This window comes from Peromyscus eremicus, chromosome 4, assembly GCF_949786415.1.
Source record: "Peromyscus eremicus chromosome 4, PerEre_H2_v1, whole genome shotgun sequence".
Classification (NCBI taxonomy): Eukaryota; Metazoa; Chordata; class Mammalia; order Rodentia; family Cricetidae; genus Peromyscus; species Peromyscus eremicus.
The window spans coordinates 125,796,890-125,815,795 of NC_081419.1; the positions used below are offsets into that span (position 1 = coordinate 125,796,890).

The 18,906-nt window shown below is 48.2% G+C and overlaps 2 protein-coding genes across 7 annotated transcripts in view; one reads left to right on the forward strand and one right to left on the reverse strand.

Moving 5' to 3' along the window:
• Positions 1 to 4,701, reverse strand: part of Bcl2l1 (BCL2 like 1) — a 55,593-nt gene extending 50,892 nt beyond the window's left edge. Inside the window, exons 1-2 of one of the 4 annotated variants that reach the window (XM_059261642.1) lie at positions 4,577 to 4,701; positions 2,402 to 3,077 (exon numbers count right to left, since the gene is read on the reverse strand). In XM_059261642.1, the coding sequence (XP_059117625.1) occupies positions 2,402 to 2,965 (564 nt within the window). In that variant the 5' untranslated portion in view covers positions 2,966 to 3,077; positions 4,577 to 4,701. Of the gene's footprint in view, positions 1 to 2,401; positions 3,078 to 3,353; positions 3,480 to 3,786; positions 4,213 to 4,239; positions 4,334 to 4,576 lie in introns of those variants that run through there. The other 3 variants (XM_059261643.1, XM_059261644.1, XM_059261641.1) reach the window with 3 other exon arrangements.
• Positions 4,702 to 17,102: 12,401 nt separating this feature from the next.
• The window catches only part of Tpx2 (TPX2 microtubule nucleation factor), a 47,212-nt gene continuing 45,408 nt past the window's right edge, over positions 17,103 to 18,906 (forward strand). For all 3 annotated transcript variants that reach the window (XM_059261646.1, XM_059261645.1, XM_059261647.1), the window contains exon 1: positions 17,103 to 17,206. The gene's annotated coding sequence lies outside the window, so the exon portion shown is untranslated. The remainder of the gene's footprint in view (positions 17,207 to 18,906) is intronic.

The following is an 18,906-nucleotide window of genomic DNA, read 5'->3' on the forward strand; positions in this document are numbered from 1 at the left end:
TCCAAGATGGAGAGAGAGTGTCTAGCTTAAGTTAACACCTAGCACACTGCTTGACCTATAGTAGCTGCTCAGTGAATTGCCTACATTAAGTACAGGATAAAACACAATGCTGAATACATGAGAGGCACTCAAGATACTCAAGTCTTTTCCCTTTCCTTAAAGGGATGCTAAATTCAGAGCACACCCTGGGTGAATCACCTGAATGCTAAGACTCCAAGCTGCAGCCCCCAGGAAAATCTGGGGTGCCAGTGCAGCAGCATCTGTGCAGCTCAGAGGGCGGACCTAAGAGGAAATGGGCTCAAATGACACCGAGTGGAATGTTCTTTACCCCCTGGTGTCAGGGGAAGAATGCATGCCCAGAAATGGTTCTGCCATAACCGGCTCTTCTACACACATTCCCTCTCTGCTCACCAAGCAGAAGTGGCAGGTGACCAGGTATGTTGCCCAACAGGCTCTGGAGACTCTTGAGTGAATAGACGGTGGTAGGTGGAATTTTAGTCACTGAGAGCTAATGACCTTGCCCCAAGCTGCTGCCTTAGATGGGCTTAGCATTTTTCCAGGTGACTGAAACATGACATGCAATATGAGGCAGCTGGCAATTCTCAGGTCCCAGTAGCCTGTGCAGAGGCTGGCTGCCCCAGCAGGTACCTCTTCATCTGCCTACTGTTTATAGCTGGCAAAAGCCTACCTGGTATTAGGACCAGTAGCTAAAGACAGTCAGCAAGTGATAAGAGTCAAAGGGCCCAGGTTTACTTGGAGATGCTTCAGAGGGTGTGTCTGAAGGGCTGGAATCTTGGCCCTCCTGTAATTAGCTGAACAAATATTTGCCCCAAAAGAGAATCAAAGCAAGAGAGAATGAATAGACGAGGTCACAGCACAAACCAACAGGAACTATTTAATCATTTATCTCCCCAGGGAGTTCATTTACAGACTGACTTTCAAGTCTGGCAATCCTTAGCTCAAGGAAGCCCACCTTTACCTCAGACACTTCTACCCTGGTCATCTGACCTCTACTGACAAGTGACCTCTTTGCCTTTACAAGAGCTACTGGTAGGGGGGAGTGGGGGAGGTTTCAAAGAAATGGGAAACTAGAGACAGGATGGGGTTTCAGGGCGAACCCAGGAGGCTTCTTGCTCAGTGGTAAAAGCGAAGTGCTTGCCCCGCCCTAGGCCCAGCCTATGGACAACTGAATTCTTGACATTCCCGAGTCCATGGTGCATGGCCCCTTCCACCTCACTTCCTTCAATGGATGACTTATTTTCCACAGCTTGTCCATTTTCTACATATTCTGAGGGGACAGAATACTTCTCATAAGCCCCGAGCTCCCCTATTTGGGAATGGAGTTCATTCTGAAAGGTGAAAACCGCTTACCATAGTGGCTACTGGTAAGGAAGCCTCTCACCTCTGTATCACCCTGACTAGGCGACAAGCAGGAGGATTCTCTGAAGAGAAGGCACTCACTGGCGTCAGCCTCTGTTCACATTATCTCTCAGAGTCACAATACTCTGTTAAGCAAGAGAGCTTGCCACATTTTTCTGTGTTAGAAACTAAGGCTCCAGAAGGTAAACCAGCCTGTCCAAGGTCACATGGGAGTTAAGTGACGGGACTAGGACTCACACCCACATCCTGTCTGTCACCAAATCTTAATTTCCTATGGAGCCTCTCGGACCCGGTTCTTGCTCTGCCAGCAAACAACGTTCCAGTAAAAAGGCCTCAGGGCCCTGACCAGAAAAGCAATAGGCAGAGCAGCTGGAGATCCCCAACCGACCCTGGGCAGTGAGGTGCAAAGTCCTGGGGCTCAATATATGACACAGCAAGAGCGCCCCAAACAAGCCAACCGTGCAGCAAGCTGCATACTCTGGGAAAATGAACTTAGGGGCACGGCATCAACACAACTGGCCCAGACCCCCCCCCAAAAAAAAATCAGACAATACTCTGCCACCCAAGGCAGCGGGGGCTCCTGCCTGGCCAGATGGTCCGAGTACCATGCATGCAAGTGTACAAGGGCCTGAGGTTAGCAGCTCTTCAGTTTCTCCGGGTATTATGTTCATCACTCCCAGCCAAGGTGACCCATTACGTGATAGCAGAAAGCAGGGAGAACTTGCCACTCTCACAGGTTCTGAGCCAAGGAAACACACAGGCTATGTTTGTCTTTGCTGAGAAATTGCAACAAAACTAAGAAACTGTGGGGCCACAAGGGTTGCCAGAATGAAAGACGCAGGTCTCTCAAGAACTGGGTCTCATCTAGATTTCCAAAGTTAACCTCTTGTGTTGAAATGAAGCCAGGCAGGTTTCCTGAACAATCAACATCCTCAACAACCATGCCATGCAACAGAAAAGAGACCGACAAGGGCAGTTGGGGATCTCCAAAGAAGAGACAGACAAGGGGCGTGGTTCTTACCCAGCCTCCGTTGTCCTGGATCCAAGGCTCTAGGTGGTCATTCAGGTAGGTGGCCATCCAGCTCGCGATCCGACTCACCAATACCTGCATCTCCTTGTCAACGCTTTCCACACACAGGGCTCCACCGAAGGAGAAAAAGGCCACAATGCGACCCCAGTTTACCCCATCCCGGAAGAGTTCATTCACTACCTGTTCAAAGCTTTGATATGCTGTCCCTGGGGTTATATGAAGCTGGGATGTTAGATCACTGAATGCCCGCCGATACCGCAGTTCAAACTCATCGCCAGCCTCTCTCAGCGCTTGCTTCACCGCCGCCATGGGGATCACCTCCCGTGCATCCAAACTGCTGCTGTGGCCGGTGGCTCCATTCACCGCGGGGCTGTCCGCCAGGCGCCAGGATGGGTTGCCATTGACGGCACTGGGGGGCTCCCTCTCTGAATCAGTTCCTTCTGGAGCCTCAGTCCTGTTCTCTTCGACATCACTAAACTGACTCCAGCTGTACCCTTTCTGGGACAGCTTGTAGGAGAGAAAGTCAACCACCAGCTCCCGGTTGCTCTGAGACATTTTTATAGTAGAGATGGGCTCAACCAGTCCATTGTCCAAAACACCTGCTCACTCACTGGGTCTGCTCTGTGTTTAGCGACTCTCTTCCAGGATCCAAAGCCAGAATAAGGTTCTGAAGAGAGAGAAAGAGCTTCAGGAGAAAAATTTAATATGCATGTCATTTACCTTACAATATCCCATTCCTCCTCCAGGTACCAGAATTGGTTTCTTTGTGGCTCTTATAAAGGTCTGAGTCCAGGTTCTAAGGGACTTCAATGAAGTCAAATTGAAAGACCAGCAAGCTTTGAATCGTTTCATCAGCCTCTTTTTACTACTACCACCCACCCCTTTTTCTCCGAAATGCCTTCCTCAAAAAGTCACCCCCATTGGCAGCCTCCCCCCCACCTACATTCAAATCTATCTCCGGCGACAGCAAGCAGGTGCAGCCCCCGGAAGATCTTTTGTATCATAGGTCGGGAGGAGGTGGTGGCTGGGTTGCCGGTAACTCTGCCTGCCTCGCGGCGGCTGGCAAAAAAAAAAAAAAACAACCCCAAACCAGCCGCGGCCGGAGGGATCATGCGACCTGGTAGGCAGCCCAGAAGGCGACACAGGAATTGTGAAGCTTAGGAACCTGCCCCCTTGCCTGCTTCCTCCATCGCCCAGATCGAGGGCGTCCGCAGCCACCAGCCACCCGAGAGCCCAACCCCCTCGCTCTAGCACGCCCCTTGGCTCTTCGCCTCCTACTGGGAGCCAGGAGAAGCTCCCGGAGGAATGGACTTAAGTGTAATCCTCCCCCCCACCCCACCCCGCACCCGCTCCTTTCTTTCTTTCTATTTAAGTACCAGCCCTGGATGAGTCCCCTGAAGGGACTTCTCAGTGAATCTCAAGGTTTCGCGCAGGGACGCCGGGAGGGGGAAACCGCCTCGGATCTGCGATCTGATTTCGGAAAGCACACCCCCGGGCCTTTCCGAGAGGCTGTATTCTGGAGACCCCCCACAAACACCGCTGGTTGTCTCTGAATTCCCCAAAGGCCCTGGACATGGCATTGGGGGACTGCCAGGTCCTCCATTCCGCGCCCGGACACAATGGCCGCCGGCACCCCGCACAAAGACGGGGTGAAAGGGAGGCGCTGCGCCCCGCCACCGGCCAGGAAGAAGAGTCGAGGCTCCCACAGCGGAGACCTCGTTTTCCTGGGGCCGGGCCCGAAGCGGCCTCCTGGAGCCCCCTGCAGGGCTCGAGGGCAGGAGGCTGCTCCGCGCAGGAGCCCCGGGTGGGTGGGCTGGGGCCTCGCTTACAGCTCGCGCTCCCCTCGGCCGGGTACACGCCGAGCCACCGCCCCGTTGCCAGGCAACTGCCCTCCCTCAGGGGCGCCCCCTAGACCTCTCTGGAAGGAGGGGTCTCGCCCCCGCGGCCCGCCCCAGCGGAGCCAATCCGCAGGTCGAATCGGCACGGAAGCGGGACGGCCAAGGCTCCCATTGGGCGCAGCGCCTGTCAAGCACAGGGAGGCGGGGCTCTCACCTGCGAGCCCAAAGAGCCGTGGGGGGCCACATCCCCCCTTCATCGGCCTGGTGTTTTCCAGGCACGAGGGCGCTCCGCGGCCGAGTTGTGCGCCGCGGACTTGGGCCGGCCTACCTGGTTGACTGCTCGTGCCGTGTCTCCCGGAGAAGCCGGCCTCAGTTTCCCCTGAAGAGACCGGGGGAACTTGCAAGCGCAGTCACTTCCGGTGCCGCGGCAGCGCGCGCGAGCCCGAGACGCAAGGAGAGTGCGCGCCAGGAGGGACTAGCGTCGAAACGTGGGCAAGACTGCCCCCTGGCGACGGATTGGAGGAGTCGCAGAAACATGGTTTACCTGTTCACATTTCTGTAGTCTGGTACTTGCATCCATGTTTGTGTACAGAAAAAGCACGTTTTCCTGTCCCCTTAGTTTGTTTGGAGTGTTGAAGATGGTTTTGAACAAGGCGAGACAGGGTCTCTGTTTTCATGAAGACTTATACCTCAGGGGTGGAGACAGCATCCAACTAGGAAAATACACAAACAAGGTAATCTCGAATGCCTTGAAAACAAACAAACCCATCTTGGCATTATGGTAATGATAGTGAAGGGAGAATTGCTTTAGAGTGAGTGACCAAAACTGCAAAGCTCGGCTCTGGCTGCCTCGTGCAGTGGAAACAGTTTTTCAGCCTAAGCTGGCCTCCAGCTGTGGAGTCCAGGATGACCCTAACTTCTGAGCCTCCTGTCTTACTATTATACCAGTTTACGTGTTTCTGGGGATCGAACCCAGAGCTTTGTGTATACTAGGCAGGCGTTCTACCAAATGGTCTATAGCCCCAGCCCCGCTTTTTCAAAAATGTATTATTTTATTTGGGGCATGAGCCTGTGAGTGTAGGTGTATATGTGGAGGTGGGAGGACAACTTTTGGGAGTTGATTCTGTCCAAGAGTGGAACTCAGATCCTTGGGCAGGTTAGTTCTTCCTTTTTATACAAGGTCTAGTTATGTAGCTATGTAACTCAGGCTGCCCTTGACCCTGAACTTACTATAGACTAGGTTGGCCTTGAATTCATATCAGTCTTTGAACTTGGGTGGACTGAGAGCTGCTGGGATGTCAGCCTCCTGGTTTGCAGATAGCCATGATGGACTACCCAGTCCCTAACATAATACAAGAGTTTTCTTTCTCCCCTGATTCCTGGGCTGTTGACATGGCATCAGGAAGAGGAGAGCCACTCCCAAATCACCTTACAATCTGGAGACTTCGGCTCACCGTCTTCCACCAAAGACAGAGCAGAAGACACTGTTGGCAACAGAGTTCATTCTACCCCTTTGGGGAGCCCCTTGACTGAATGTGTGTCGGGTGCTGCAGAGCTGAGCCTACACACCAGACTTGTTTCAAACTCATTATCTTCACTGAGCCTCGTTCATCTCTCAGGTGGGTGTAATTAAACCAGCCAAAGGAAGCTGGGACTAAAAGAAATTAACAAATTACCCAGAGTAAGAAAAGTAGTGGGGCGAGCAGAGAGAATCTGAAACAGAAAGGATGGGTGCTGGAGCAGAATGGACCCAGGCTGGTCTGAAACCCAAGTCATGGCGTAACCAACACGATAAACTATCCATCGCTGGATCAAAGTGGCATGTGTGTCCTTTGCCATTTTCACCTGGGTCAGCCTCACGTTCCCCAGCCAGCAGAGACAGCAGCTCTCACAGCTCTCCTGCAGTGGCCTGAAGGTTAAGTGAGGAACTTACGGAGGGGAGAGGGCTGGTGGACAGCCTGACCTCCATCTTGGCACCGATAGAGTGGGAAGGAGAGAACTAACTCAGAATTGTTCCCCCCACCCTCTTACTCTTGGTAGTGCACACACATAATGTTAGATCATGGGACCGGATCTGCCTTCCCTTTCCCGCCTGATGCTCTCTCTTAAGGCTGTAACAGGAATTTATAAATAAACGTGCTACTTCATTCCTGCTTTCAGCCTTACCTCCTAGAGAAGCCTTTTAAAAGTAAGAGATGTCTGGCTCCTGCTTTCTCTCTGCTTCCCTGGCTGGCTTGTTCTCGATGTTTCTCATTCTCTCTTTCCCTCTCTCCTTCCCTCCTCCACAGCAGCTCTTTACCCATTCTCCTTAAGCTGACTTTCTCAATATTTCTGTGATGGTTACTCAGTTCACAGCCCTGTCATGCTACCCCGGATGTGATGTGCTGTTCTCACTCCCTTCCCACGCAAGGCCTGACTATGGCCTTGCGTTTGTGTGCTCACCCTGCATAATGCTCATTGTCTGAAGGGAAATTTTGTGTCAGCTCCTTTCCCAGACCAAACCACTAATAATCTTGACTTCTTAACAAATAAGTGTATTTCAAAAAAAATTTTTGTTTGTTGAATCTTAAAGAGTCTTATTAACAAAAACAAACCTGGAGCCAGTTATTGGGGTGAATGCTGGAAAATCAGAGAAGCAGAACAAGCCACAGCTACCTCACCTCGCCAATTCCTCAGCTGATCCTGTTTCCTCAGACTGGAAGTCCTCATCCAAATGGATCTCAGCTGAACTGCTGCTCAAAAGCCCAAAAGCTTAACCAGCTTTAGTTCCTAGTCCTCACGCCTTAAAAACCTTTCTGCTTTCTGCCATCACTTCCTGGGATTAAAGGCATGAGTCACCATGCCTGGCAGTTTCCAATGTGGCCTTGAACTCACAGAGATCCAGATAGATCTCTGCCTCTGGAATGCTAGGATTAAAGGCGTATGCTACCACTGCCTAACCTCTATGTTTAATATTATGGCTGTTCTGTTCTCTGACCCCAAATAAGTTTATTAGGGTGCACAATATCTTGGGAACACAATACCACCACACAGGGTTTTTCTGTGTTGCCCTAGCTGTCCTGAAACACACTCTCTAGACCATGCTGGCTTGAACTCAGAGAATCATGTGCCTCTGCCTCCCGAGTGCTGGGATTAGAGGCATGTGCCACCACGGCCCGGCCAGTAAGTGATTTTTAAAAAAAAAAAAAAAAAGAATTTATACAAATGTTTAGCACATTGTAACCAGTGACTCTCTATTTACCAATTTTCTTTGATCATTGGGTATCATATGGGGCTGGAGAGATGGCTCAGTGGTTCAGCGCACTTATTTTGCACTTTTCAGAGAACCCAGGTTCAGTTTCCAGCGGCCACTTGGTGGCTTACAACCATTTGTACTCCAGTCCCTCTTCTGCACAGGCATGCATGTGGTACACCACAGGACCAGTAGGTGCCTGCCTACTCTCACCTTGTTTCTTTCTTCTCTTTGTTTTTGAGGCAAGGTCTCTTGTTCTGCAGCTGTTTTGATCACCCTGCCTCTGCTTCCCACTCTGCTGTGGGAGTGCTCTGGCTGGGAGTACACATGTAAACTGCCACATCTGGCTTTTATGTGCATTCTGGGAAGCAAAGTTAGGGTGTCAGGGTTGAGTGGCAAGTGCTTTTACATCTCACTGGCCTGATTTTCTAAATTAAAAAAAAAATGTATGGTAGGGTGTGTTGGTGTACACCTTTGGTCCCAGCACTTGGGAAGAAGACATTGGTGGATCTCTGTGTACTTGAGGCCAGCCTAGTTTACATAGTGAGACCCTGTCTTAAAAAATAAAACAACTAGGGTTGGGGATTGAGCTCAGTGGTAGAGCGCTTGCCTAGCAAGCACAAGGCCCTGGGTTTGGTCCTCAGCTCTGAAAATAAGTAAGTAAATCAATCAATCAATCAATCAATCAATCAACTAGAAACATAAAAACATTATAAGGATATGCTATCATTTAATCACCCATTTTCCGCCTTTGAGAACATTTAGGTAGTTTCCAATCTTTTCCCATTACAGATAATGCTGTAATTTGTTTAATCTGTGTTCTGCATATGTTGGCATTTGTAATGTAAAAATTCCTAGAAGTGGAATTATCAGTGTCTGAGCAGATGAGCCTGTTTCGACCTTAATGAACATTGGCCAAGTGCTGCATATATATATCAACGGTGCTGGTGGCTTAGCTTCCCATTAGCAGATTGCGAAGTGTCCAGTCCTTCGCGTGGTAAGACCACAGGGTGTTATAGGTGCACACAGGTACTTGCCATGTTGCAGGGAACCCGAGAGCTCACACATCCAATTAGCTTTTTGTCTCTGGGCTTCAACGCCAGCCTTGTCCAGTTTTTTTTTTTTTTTAATTTTGTTTCGTTTTCATTCTTGCAAGTGAGGTGAGGTAGGTTAAAACTGAAAGGCAGCTGAGCCTGTAACCCAGGAGATCAGGAGTTCAAGTTCATCCTCTGGGCAAAGGATGTTCCAGTCCAGCCTAGGCTACAAGAAACCCTGTCTCAAAACATTATCAACACAAAACAACAATAAAAAAAACACAGAAAAGCAATCTTTCCTTTACTATTGCTGTGAGTGAAGTTGAACAATTTGTTATGTTTTTAGTCGTGGTAAATGCTGGGGCTTTTTGTTTGTTCTTCGAGACAAGGTGTCTCTGTGTAACCGCCCTGGCTGTCCTGGAACTTCCTTCGTAGACCACACTGGCCTCGAACTCACAGAAATCCACCTGTCTCTGCCTCCCAAGTGCTGGGATTAAAGGCGTGCGCCACCACGCCTGGCAATAAATGCTGTTCGTTTATATTGCTTGTTTTTTCAGTTGGTCTTTCTATTCAACTTTTCCTCATTTTTTAAAAGATTTATTTTTGTTGCCTGGGCAGTAGTGGCATACATCTTTAATCCCAGCACTTGGGAGGCAGAGACAGGCAGATCTATGAGTTCTAGGACAGCTAGTCTACAGAACCAGTTCCAGAGCAGCCAGAGCTACACAGAGAAACCCTGTCTTGAAAAACCAGCCCAACAAAAAAAAAAAAGGATTTATTTTTATTATTTTATAAATATCTTGTATGTCTGTATGTGTGTGTGTTTAGTGCATGCGTGTGTTTGTGTATGTCTGTCTGTATTTGGGTTTGTGCATGCGTGTAGGTGCCCTAGGAGGCTAGAGATTTCAGATGGTCCTGGAGCTAGAGTTGTAAGCCACCATGAGTGGTAGGAATTGGACACACCCTGTGCAAGAGCAATAGGTGCTCTCAACTGCTGGGCCATCTCTCCGGCCCACTTGGTCTCCTTTCTCTCTCTCCCTCCCTCCCTCCCTTTCAGTCTTTGCAGTGCAAAGGATAGAACCCAGGGCCTTGTACAAGTGCCCTATCACTAAGCTCCGTTCCCGGCCATTTTTGTCTTTAGTTTCAGTTGGGGTCTTGTTAAGTTGGCCACATTTCCTTGAATTTGTGATCTTCCTGGTTTGGCCTCCTGAGTAGCTGGGATTACTGACATGGTGCACCTTTGTCCTTGGGAGTTTTGATCCTGATACCTATGTGGGTCAGTCTGGTTTTCAACTCAGAGATCTGCCTGCCTCTGCCTCTAGAAAGTTGGGATTAAAGGCATGTGCTGCCATACCTGGCTGAAATATATTTTTTTAATGTGTGTATGTGATATGTATGTATGTGATATATACCTGCATGTATATAATGTGCATCACATGCATGCCGGTGCCATGGAAGACAGAGAGGGTCAGGCTGTCCTAGATTGCTTCTCTGTTGCTGGGATAAAACACTGACCAAAAGCAACTTGAGGGAGGAAAGGATTTATTTGCCTCACAGGTCACAGTCCATCATCAACAAGCATAAACCAAAGCCGGGACAGCGGGAGTGCTATTTGCCAGCTGCTTCCTTTTGCTTGCTCAACTACCTTTTTTGCACAATCCAGCACTGCCTGTGTAGGGGTTTCACCGCCCACAGTAGACTTCAGCCAATTAGCAAGCAAGAAATTGCCTCACAGACATGCGTGCACGGAGGCCGATCTGTTGGAGGCAGTTCCTCAGTGAGGTTCCCTCTCCATGTGAGTCAGGTACCCGTTTCTGATATTTTAACAGAACGTAATAGCTTCATAATGCATTAACAATTCATTTTAAATTTTACTTTATCACATTTATTTATTTGTGTGTGTGTGGGGTGGGGGTCATGTGTAGAGGTCAGAGGACAACTTGTAGAAGTGGGTTCTCTCCTTGTACTGTTTGGGTCCCAGGCGTGGTTCTCAGGTTGTTAGGGTTGGAAGGGAGTGCCTTTACCTTTAATTCATTTTTTAACTTGAAAAATGTGTCTTTTGGGCTGGAGAGATGGCTCAGAGGTTAAGAGCACTGGCTGCTCTTCCAGAGGTCCTGAGTTCAATTCCCAGCAACCACATGGTGGCTCACAACCATCTGTAATGAGATCTGGTGCCCTCTTCTGGCCTGTAGGGTTACATGCAGACAGAACACTGTACATGTAATAATAATTAAAAAAAAAAAGCCGGTGGTGGTGGTGGTGGTGGTGGTGGTGGTGGTGGTGGTGGTGGCACATGCCTTTAATCCCAGTACTCAGAAGGCAGAGGCAGACAGATATCTATGAATTTGAGGCCAGCCTGGTCTACACTGTGAGTTCTAGGACAGCCAAGGCTACACAGAGAAACCCTGTCTTGAAAAACTGAAAAAATAAAGTTTCTTTTCTTCCCTTCCTCCCTCCCTCCCTCCTTCTCTCTCTCTTTCTTTTCTGAGATATGGTTTCTTTGTGTAGCCCTGGCTGTCCTGGAACTCACTCTGTAGACCAGGCTGGTCTTGAACTTAGAGATCCCTCTGCCTCTGCCTCCTGAGTGCAGGGATTAAAAGCGTGCACCACCATCACCCAGCTACTTATTATTGCATTATAGGCAGTTTCATGAAATATTCCCCTACATAGGAAGATTTAGGTGGTTCCCAATTTTTTGAAACTATTGTACAATACAAGAGACTGCACTGATTTCCTTGTTTCTATTCTTGGCCCCCTCCGTCAGTAATGTCAAAATTGTGGATGGAGTGGACCAGATGTGCACTGTGTTTCTTGCTAACACTATAATTCTGCTTCTGTGATTTCAGACCTCATTGCCACCTGTTCATCCAGGAAGGGCATTTGAGCTGAGATCAAAACTCAGTGAATGTGGAGGATATGACAGGCTTGGAGTCTCTTGGGCCAGACACACGTCTTAATTTGGAAGCACTTGGGCCTTCTGCTGTGAACAAATGAATGGCGTCATTCATTCATTTTTTTCATCAGTCACTTAGTACCTTTTGTGTAGTAGGCCCTGAATACATGGCTTTGTTGCATTTATAATGTAAGCCTCTGTGTGGTGATTTGGGAAGTGGTTGCCAGGTATTTGGGAATAGTTGGGTGGGAGAGAAATGTCTGATTACAGATGCATGTCCTAGAAATGGGGTGGCCATGGCCTAGGCAGACCTCTGTCTTTCCTTGCCTAGCCTGTGTCCAACCCCTGCCTTCCTCTTCGTCTTGACAGACACCCTTCAGGCTGAGTCAACATCTGTTACATAGCTCACCTCCTAACTCACTACATCCTTAACCAATTACTTTTTACCCTGTTTGATATCTGTCTTCTCACTAGAATATCAGCACCATAAGGACAAGGAATGGGGGTTTCCTTCCTCCCTTTTCTTTCTTCCCCTCCTCTCCCTCCCTCAACTCCCTTCTCTCCCAGTGAAGAGAACGTTTATTCTTGGCTAAAAATAAGAGAAATAGAAAATAAGTCCAGGCATGATGGCATGCCTCTAATCACAGCACTTCAGAGGTAGAGGCAGGAGGAGCTCTAAGAATTTCAGGCCAGCCTGGTCTATATAATGAGTTCTGGGACAGCCAGGACTATGTAAGTCCTCTCACTATGTAGACTAGGATGGCCTCTAACAGAGATCTGTCTTCCTCTGTCTCCCTGGGCTGGAATTAAAGGCATGCACCACCATATCAGGCTCCATGGCTGCCATTTTTTAACCTTTCTTTTTTAATTTATTCTTTGTGTCTTTCACATCATGCATCCTGATCCCACCCATATCCTGTCTCCCTCCCATCTGCCCTCTGCCCCTGCAACCTCCCAAATAAAACATAATAAAATTTAAGATAAAGGGAGGGTTGGAGAGATGGCTCAGGGGTTAAGGGCACTGGCTGCTCTTCCAGAGGTCCTGAGTTCCATTCCCAGCAACCACATGGTGTTGCAAAACCATCTGTAATGAGATCTGGTGCCCTTTTCTGGCCTGCAGGTACACATGCAGACAGAATGTTATATACATAACAAATAAAGATATCTTTTAAAAAAAAGATTAAAAAGGGAGAAAAAAAAGGAAGAAAGGGACGGTTTCGTCATGGAAGCTTCAGTGTGACACAGTGAGTCACACAGTAAACCCTTTTATTCATACATTTTTACATGCAGGCATTCATCGCAGAGAATCGTTGATTTGATCCTGGTCTCTGCTACAGTGTATCAACACTGGGTCTTCCTGGGACTCTGCCCGGACATCCGTTGCTGCATGACTGCCATTTTAGTACATTTTAGTACATGCCAATTTCCCTATAAAACAGCTAAACCTATCTACCACGACTTTGTTTGTTTGTTTGTTTTTCCAGATAGGGTTTCTCTGTGTAACTGCCCTGGAACTCACTCTGTAGACCAGGCTGGCCTCGATCCACCTGCCTCTGCCTCCCAAATGCTAGGATCTTTTTTTCTTTATAAAAACTAACTTCAGGGCTTTATTGTGCAGGAGGGAGGACCACACTTGTTTTCCCACCCTCAAATTCTACCACTACTTAAAATTAAGTTTTTTGAATTTTATTTTTTTTATTTTTTTTAATGTGTATGGGTACTTTACCTACATGCATATCTGTGCACCATGAGCATGCCTGGTGCCTGTGGAAGCCAGAAGAGGGCATAGATCTCTTGGAAGCGGAGTTACAGATAGTTGTGAGCTGCCACATGGATGCTGGGTATCAAACCCAGGTCCTGCAGAAGAGCAGCAAGTGCTCCTGATCACTGAGCCATCTCTCCAGCCCTGTCCACTACTTTTAAAAAGATTGTTGACTTTGGATTTCTTTATTTTTATTTTTAACATGTGTATATGTGAGAAGGCCAGAAGAGGGCATCAGATCTCCTGGAGTTGGAGTTACAGGCAATTAAAACTAGATTCCAGTCCTCTGGAAGAGCAGCCAGTGCTTTTAACCACTGAGCAATCCCTTTGGCCCCTCTGTTATTATTAGTGACCAGCAGACTGATCTGGGTCATGTGAAAAGACAGGGAGCGGAGAACCAGAAGCCATGAGGCCAGGAGAGCAGGAACAAGACCGGCTGCCACGAGGCAGAGAGGGCCAATGCTAGACATAGCCCAAGTGGCTGGGTTATATAGGAATCAGAGAAGCTGGGGAAGCAAAACCAGCCAGTCCCTGGGCTGGAGAGTTTTGGGTACAGGGTGGGGTATGCCAGCCAGGAGGACCCTGTAACAGGTAGACTTGGCAGCCAGCGTCCGCTTTGATGTTAGTAGGCACCTCAGTTAACATTGGCCGTTTGTCTTGAGTTTGAGATCTAGCAATTAGCGCTGTACAAATTCTTATTTTAAAGTCGGGCATGCCTGTCCTCTCGGCACTTGGGAGGCAGAAGCAGGGTCTTGCTGTGTTGCCCAAGCTGGCCTGGAACACACAGGCCTGCCTTAAGCTCCTGAGAGCTAGGACTGCAGGAGTGTGCCACCACGCCAGGCTTCTTTTCTTGTCTTTGATGGCATGAAGATATTCTTCTTCTGAGAACTGCCTGTTTTCACCTTTTTTTTTCCTGTTGAATTTTGTCCTGTGTCACACAGATTATTTTTATTTTTTAAAAATCCATGTGGCTGGGCATGATGGTGCATGCCCTTAAATCCCAGGGAGGCAGAAGCTGGCAGATCTCTGTGAGTTCAGGGCCAGCCTGGTCTACAGAGCGAGTTCCAGGACTGCGGGACTGTTACATAGAGAAACCCTGTCTCAGAAAAACAAAAAACAAAAAACAAACCAACAAACAGAAAAAAAAAAAAGAAAAAAAAGAAAAAGAAATCCATGCATCTGTCTGTCTGTCTGCCAAGAAGGGAGGCGGTCATAAGCCACCCGACAAAGGCACTGGGAATCAGACTCAGGTCCTCTGGAATAGCGGGAAGAAGCCAACTCACTACACCCTCCACAGATTCTTTTTCTTTCCTTTTTGAAAAATGTACCTTCTGGTTTCTGTTTCTTTTCTTTCTTTTTTTTTTTTAAGATTTATTTATTTATTTATTATGTATACAGAAGAGGGTGCCAGATCTCATTACAAATGGTTGTAAGCCACCATGTGGGTGCTGGGAATTGAACTCAGGACCTCTGGAAGAGCAGTCAGTGCTCTTAACCTCTGAGCCATCTCTCCAGCCCTGGTTTCTGTTTCTTACATGTATGTATTTACGGGGTAGCATATTTGCATGGCAGGAGGCAGGCAGGAACAGCTGCAGCTCGTGCCCTCTAGCGTTAACTGTTCTCATTCGGCCCTTGGGTATGGCCCCAGCCGTACAAAAGTTACACCCCTGCGTTGGCCTAGGAAGAAATGACACTTTAGCCATTTGCTACGGCTGGCATTGCAGCTTCCAGGCAGGTCTGAGCCACACAGATTGCTTGGGTCCTTGACAGCATAGGGTGTTACTGCTGTGTAGGTCTAGGAAGTGGAGATTCCTTAGCCCTTGACACTGGCCAGTGTCACAGCTCTTGGCTTGGGGTCTGAGACATTTGGCTCCAAAGACTTCCCTGCTCTCTCGAACTCTTCCAGCACCCAGGGCCTGGGGTCTCTCCTCTGACTCCGTTCAGCCTTTTCTTTCCCTTCACTCCTCAGCTCTCTTCCCTTCCCTGTTGTCTCTCTACAGTTACAACCCTTCCTCCTCCTCTCTGCATGCTCTTGTTGATGTTGTCTTTGAGACAAGGTCTCAGATACCCCAGACTGGACTCAAAGTCACTAGGCAATAGAGGCTGGCCTTGAACTCCTGATCCTCCTGCTTCCACCTCCCGCGTGCTTGGATTACAGGCATGAGCCACACGCTGGACTCTTGGACTGCTCAGTTGCTTCTTCAGCTGTTGAGCAACTGGCGACCTGGCCACTTCTGTAGTTTGACGTGTGGGCTGTTCAGTTGTTGCTGCCACCGCCACACCACCGCCACACCACCGCCTCTGCCTCTGCTGCTTCATTCTTTGTGTTGCCAACTCAGTCCACCTACTGAAAGTAGACAGTGGTGGCACACGCCTTTAATCCCAGCACTCGGGAGGCAGAGGCAGGCAGATCTCTGTGAGTTCGAGGCCAGCCTAGTCTACAGAGTGAGTTCCAGGAAAGGCGCCAAAGCTACACAGAGAAACCCTGTCTCAAAAAACAAACAAAATTAAGTGAAGAACTTGATCTGCCTGCCATCTTGGGGCCTATTCCCATGTCCCATCCTGCTTAGAAAGGCCAGGAGACTGCTGCAGCCTTGGTCAGCTCGTGACATGCTGGTGGTGACATGCTGGTGTGGAGAGATCCTGGGGAAGATGGTTGGTGCTCTAAGACCTGTTAGTGGGATTGTATTAGTTAGGGTTTTTATTGTTCATAAAACACCATGACCAAGGCAACTTATAAGAGATAGTGTTAAGTTGGGCTTACAGTTCCAGAGGGTTAGAGTCTATGATGGCCTGCCTCTACCTCCAAGTGCTGGGATTAAAGGCAGGAACCACCACCGCCCAGCTTATTACTCAACTCCTTTTTCAGCCCTTGCCTTTTCTTTTAAAACATAGGAATGGGTATTAAAGATAATAATACAGTTGGGATTTAAAAGGAAAGATGAAATCACAGAATCATTGCTTTTAGCCAGTTAATATTGGGGCAGGTCTGAGACTGGACAGAGTATGGAGACTCCATAGTGACAGCGAAGGAGAGCTGGAGGGAAGTGTGTATGCTGCCTACAGGAGACTTTCTTGTTTGTTTGTTTTTGGAGACAAGGTCTCCTTACAGAGCCTTGGCTGGCCTAGAACTTACTGTGCACACTAGGTTGGCTTAGAATACACAGAGATTCACCCAGTTTCTGTCTCCTGAGTGCTAGCGTCAAAGGCTGGGGCTACCACACTGGGTTCCTTGTAGGAAACACAATGTATAAACATGGAGAGAATAATCTTTAGAAACAATAAAAAGGCCAGTGTGGTAGTGCACGCCTCTAAACCCAGCACTCAGGAGGCAGAGGAAGGCGGATCTCTGAGAGTTCAAGACCAGCCTGGTCTATGTGTGAGTTCCAGGACAGCCAGAGCTACACAGAGAAACCTTGTCTTGGGGAAAACAAAAACAAAAACAAAACAGTAAAAAAATTTCCTTCTGTGAATTCTGGGAGGTCTAGGATGCGTTATATATTTAACCTCCGTTATATACTTAAGTGCAGTACCAATTCTCCCAATTAACTAGAAACAAGCCTAGCATGATGATACACACCTGAAGTCCCTGCACTTGGGAGGTGGGGGAGGCAGAAGGATAAACAGTTTAAAGTCATCCTCAGTCATAGTGAGGATTCAGGCAAGCTTGGGCTCCAAGAGGCCCTACCTCAAAACAAAACAAACAACCTCGCACCCCAATCCCAACCCCAAACAAAAAAAAAACAAATAGGAGTATAGGATTCTGGGTTTTGTAGTAGAGTTTCAATATGCGCTCTTAGTGCAAGAGACTACATTTCCCTGAAGGCTCTCCGGCCGGTTGTCAGCTTGGTTCCGCCTCCTAACTTCCGGCGTCGCCGCATCTTTCGAGGCCAATCAGAGGGCGGGGTTTGTTTGTTCCCGGCTCTCTGATTGGTACATTCGACTGGGTGCCCGAGTTCAAAATTTCAACTGTACCGGTTGAGTCCCGGAGCGGACGGGCGGCGCTGGCTTTTAGATTTGTTGCAAGGCGAAGCCGGGTAAGTGGTAGGAAGGTGGCGGGGAGCGGCGGGGCGGCGGGAGCCATTCCTCCACGTTTCTGAGAGGGTGGGGGATCCTCGGGGCAGGACCTGACAGCCTGGAGAGCGCGGGCTTCGGTGACCCGGCTTGGCGGTAAAGCCTCGGACTCGGAGTCGGTATTCCTGGGAACTCCGGAGCAGAGGCTGCTGCAGACTGTCAGGCACTAGACGGTAACGACTGTTTGTGTTAGCACTGCTCTCCAATTTCTGCACTAAGCTTTTCACTAAGCGCTCTTAGCATCACTTTAGAGAAGGAAGCTGAGGCCCAGTGGGTGGAAATAGCCCTGCCATTAAATAGTCTTGGTGGAAGAAAAGGTCTCGCCACCGACGCCAGTTGCGTTTGTCCGAGATAGGAAAGTAAAGTTGGTGTTCTGCCAACACAGTTGAGGCAGAGTTTAATTCCACTTGATTGTCTTGTGTTTGGAATGTAAACTTCACTTTATGTTGCCCTTCCTGCCCTATCCATTGTATCCCGAGTCATTTCATGCTTCTGCCTTTTTAGCGTTCTTTCCTGGGACATTTATAGATTGGAGGGGAAGGAAAGTTATGACCCAGATCATATAGTGTTGTGGGTTGTTACCCCTCATTTTCTTGATTTGTAATCATACGTAATTTTCTGAGTAGCAAAGACTCCCACCAAACTATTTCTGCTTGCTTCCTTTCTTCCATTCTTAATTCCTTCCTTCCTTCCTTTTCTTCTTTCACTTCCTGGCTTATCCTTACCTTTTATCTCCACATGTCCTTTGCCTTTATTTGACTTTTTCTCATATTAAAAAAAATACAAACTACTAAAGAACTATTTGCTACTATAGTAAAAATATTTGTGGTTTTTTTTGCCTGTAAGTCTATGTGAGGGTGTTGGATCCTGAAGTTACAGACAATTGTGAGCTGCCATATGGGTGCTGGGAATTGAACCCAGGTCTTCTGGAAGAGCAGTCAGTGCTCTTAACCACTGAGCCATCTCTCCAGCCCCTTGTTGTTGTTTTGAGACAGGATTTCTCTACATATCCCTGGCTGTTCTGGAACTAACTATGTTGACCAGGCTGGCATCAAACTCACAGAGATCTGCCTGCCTCTACCTCTCAGCTGTTAGGATTAAAGATATGTGCCACTATGCCTGGCTAGTGAGAATATTCTTTCGTGTGGCCTCAGTGTATTAGTGTATTTTGACATCTGTCAAGTCCTCTCCCCACTCCAGTCATAATGTGTACCCTCTGTTGGTTTAAGTGTCTATTCATTAGTATCAGGTTGTCATTTTGGGTTCAAAATTATTGTGGCCTTTAGCCAACTGAACCAACTGATTGACCTTTGAGTATATTGTGTGCTTAGGTTAGTTGATATTAGATACTGTTGATTCTTTGTGTGTGTGTGTGTGGTATTGGGGTCTGAACCCAGTACCTTGCTTGTGGTAGACGGAGCGGCTGGGGTACCCTGTCCTTTTTGTGTGTCTGATGATAGTAATGATGACTACTGTTGAGATAGGGTCTCCTTGTAGCCCACATGGCCCTGAAAGAAACCACACATAGCACAGGCTGTTCTTGAACTCCTAACCTTCTTCCTTCACTGCCAGATGCTGGGTTTGTACTACCACATTCTGTTTATGTGGTGCTGGGGTCTCTGTGTATACTAAACAAGAACTCTACCAATTTTGTTTTTAAGAC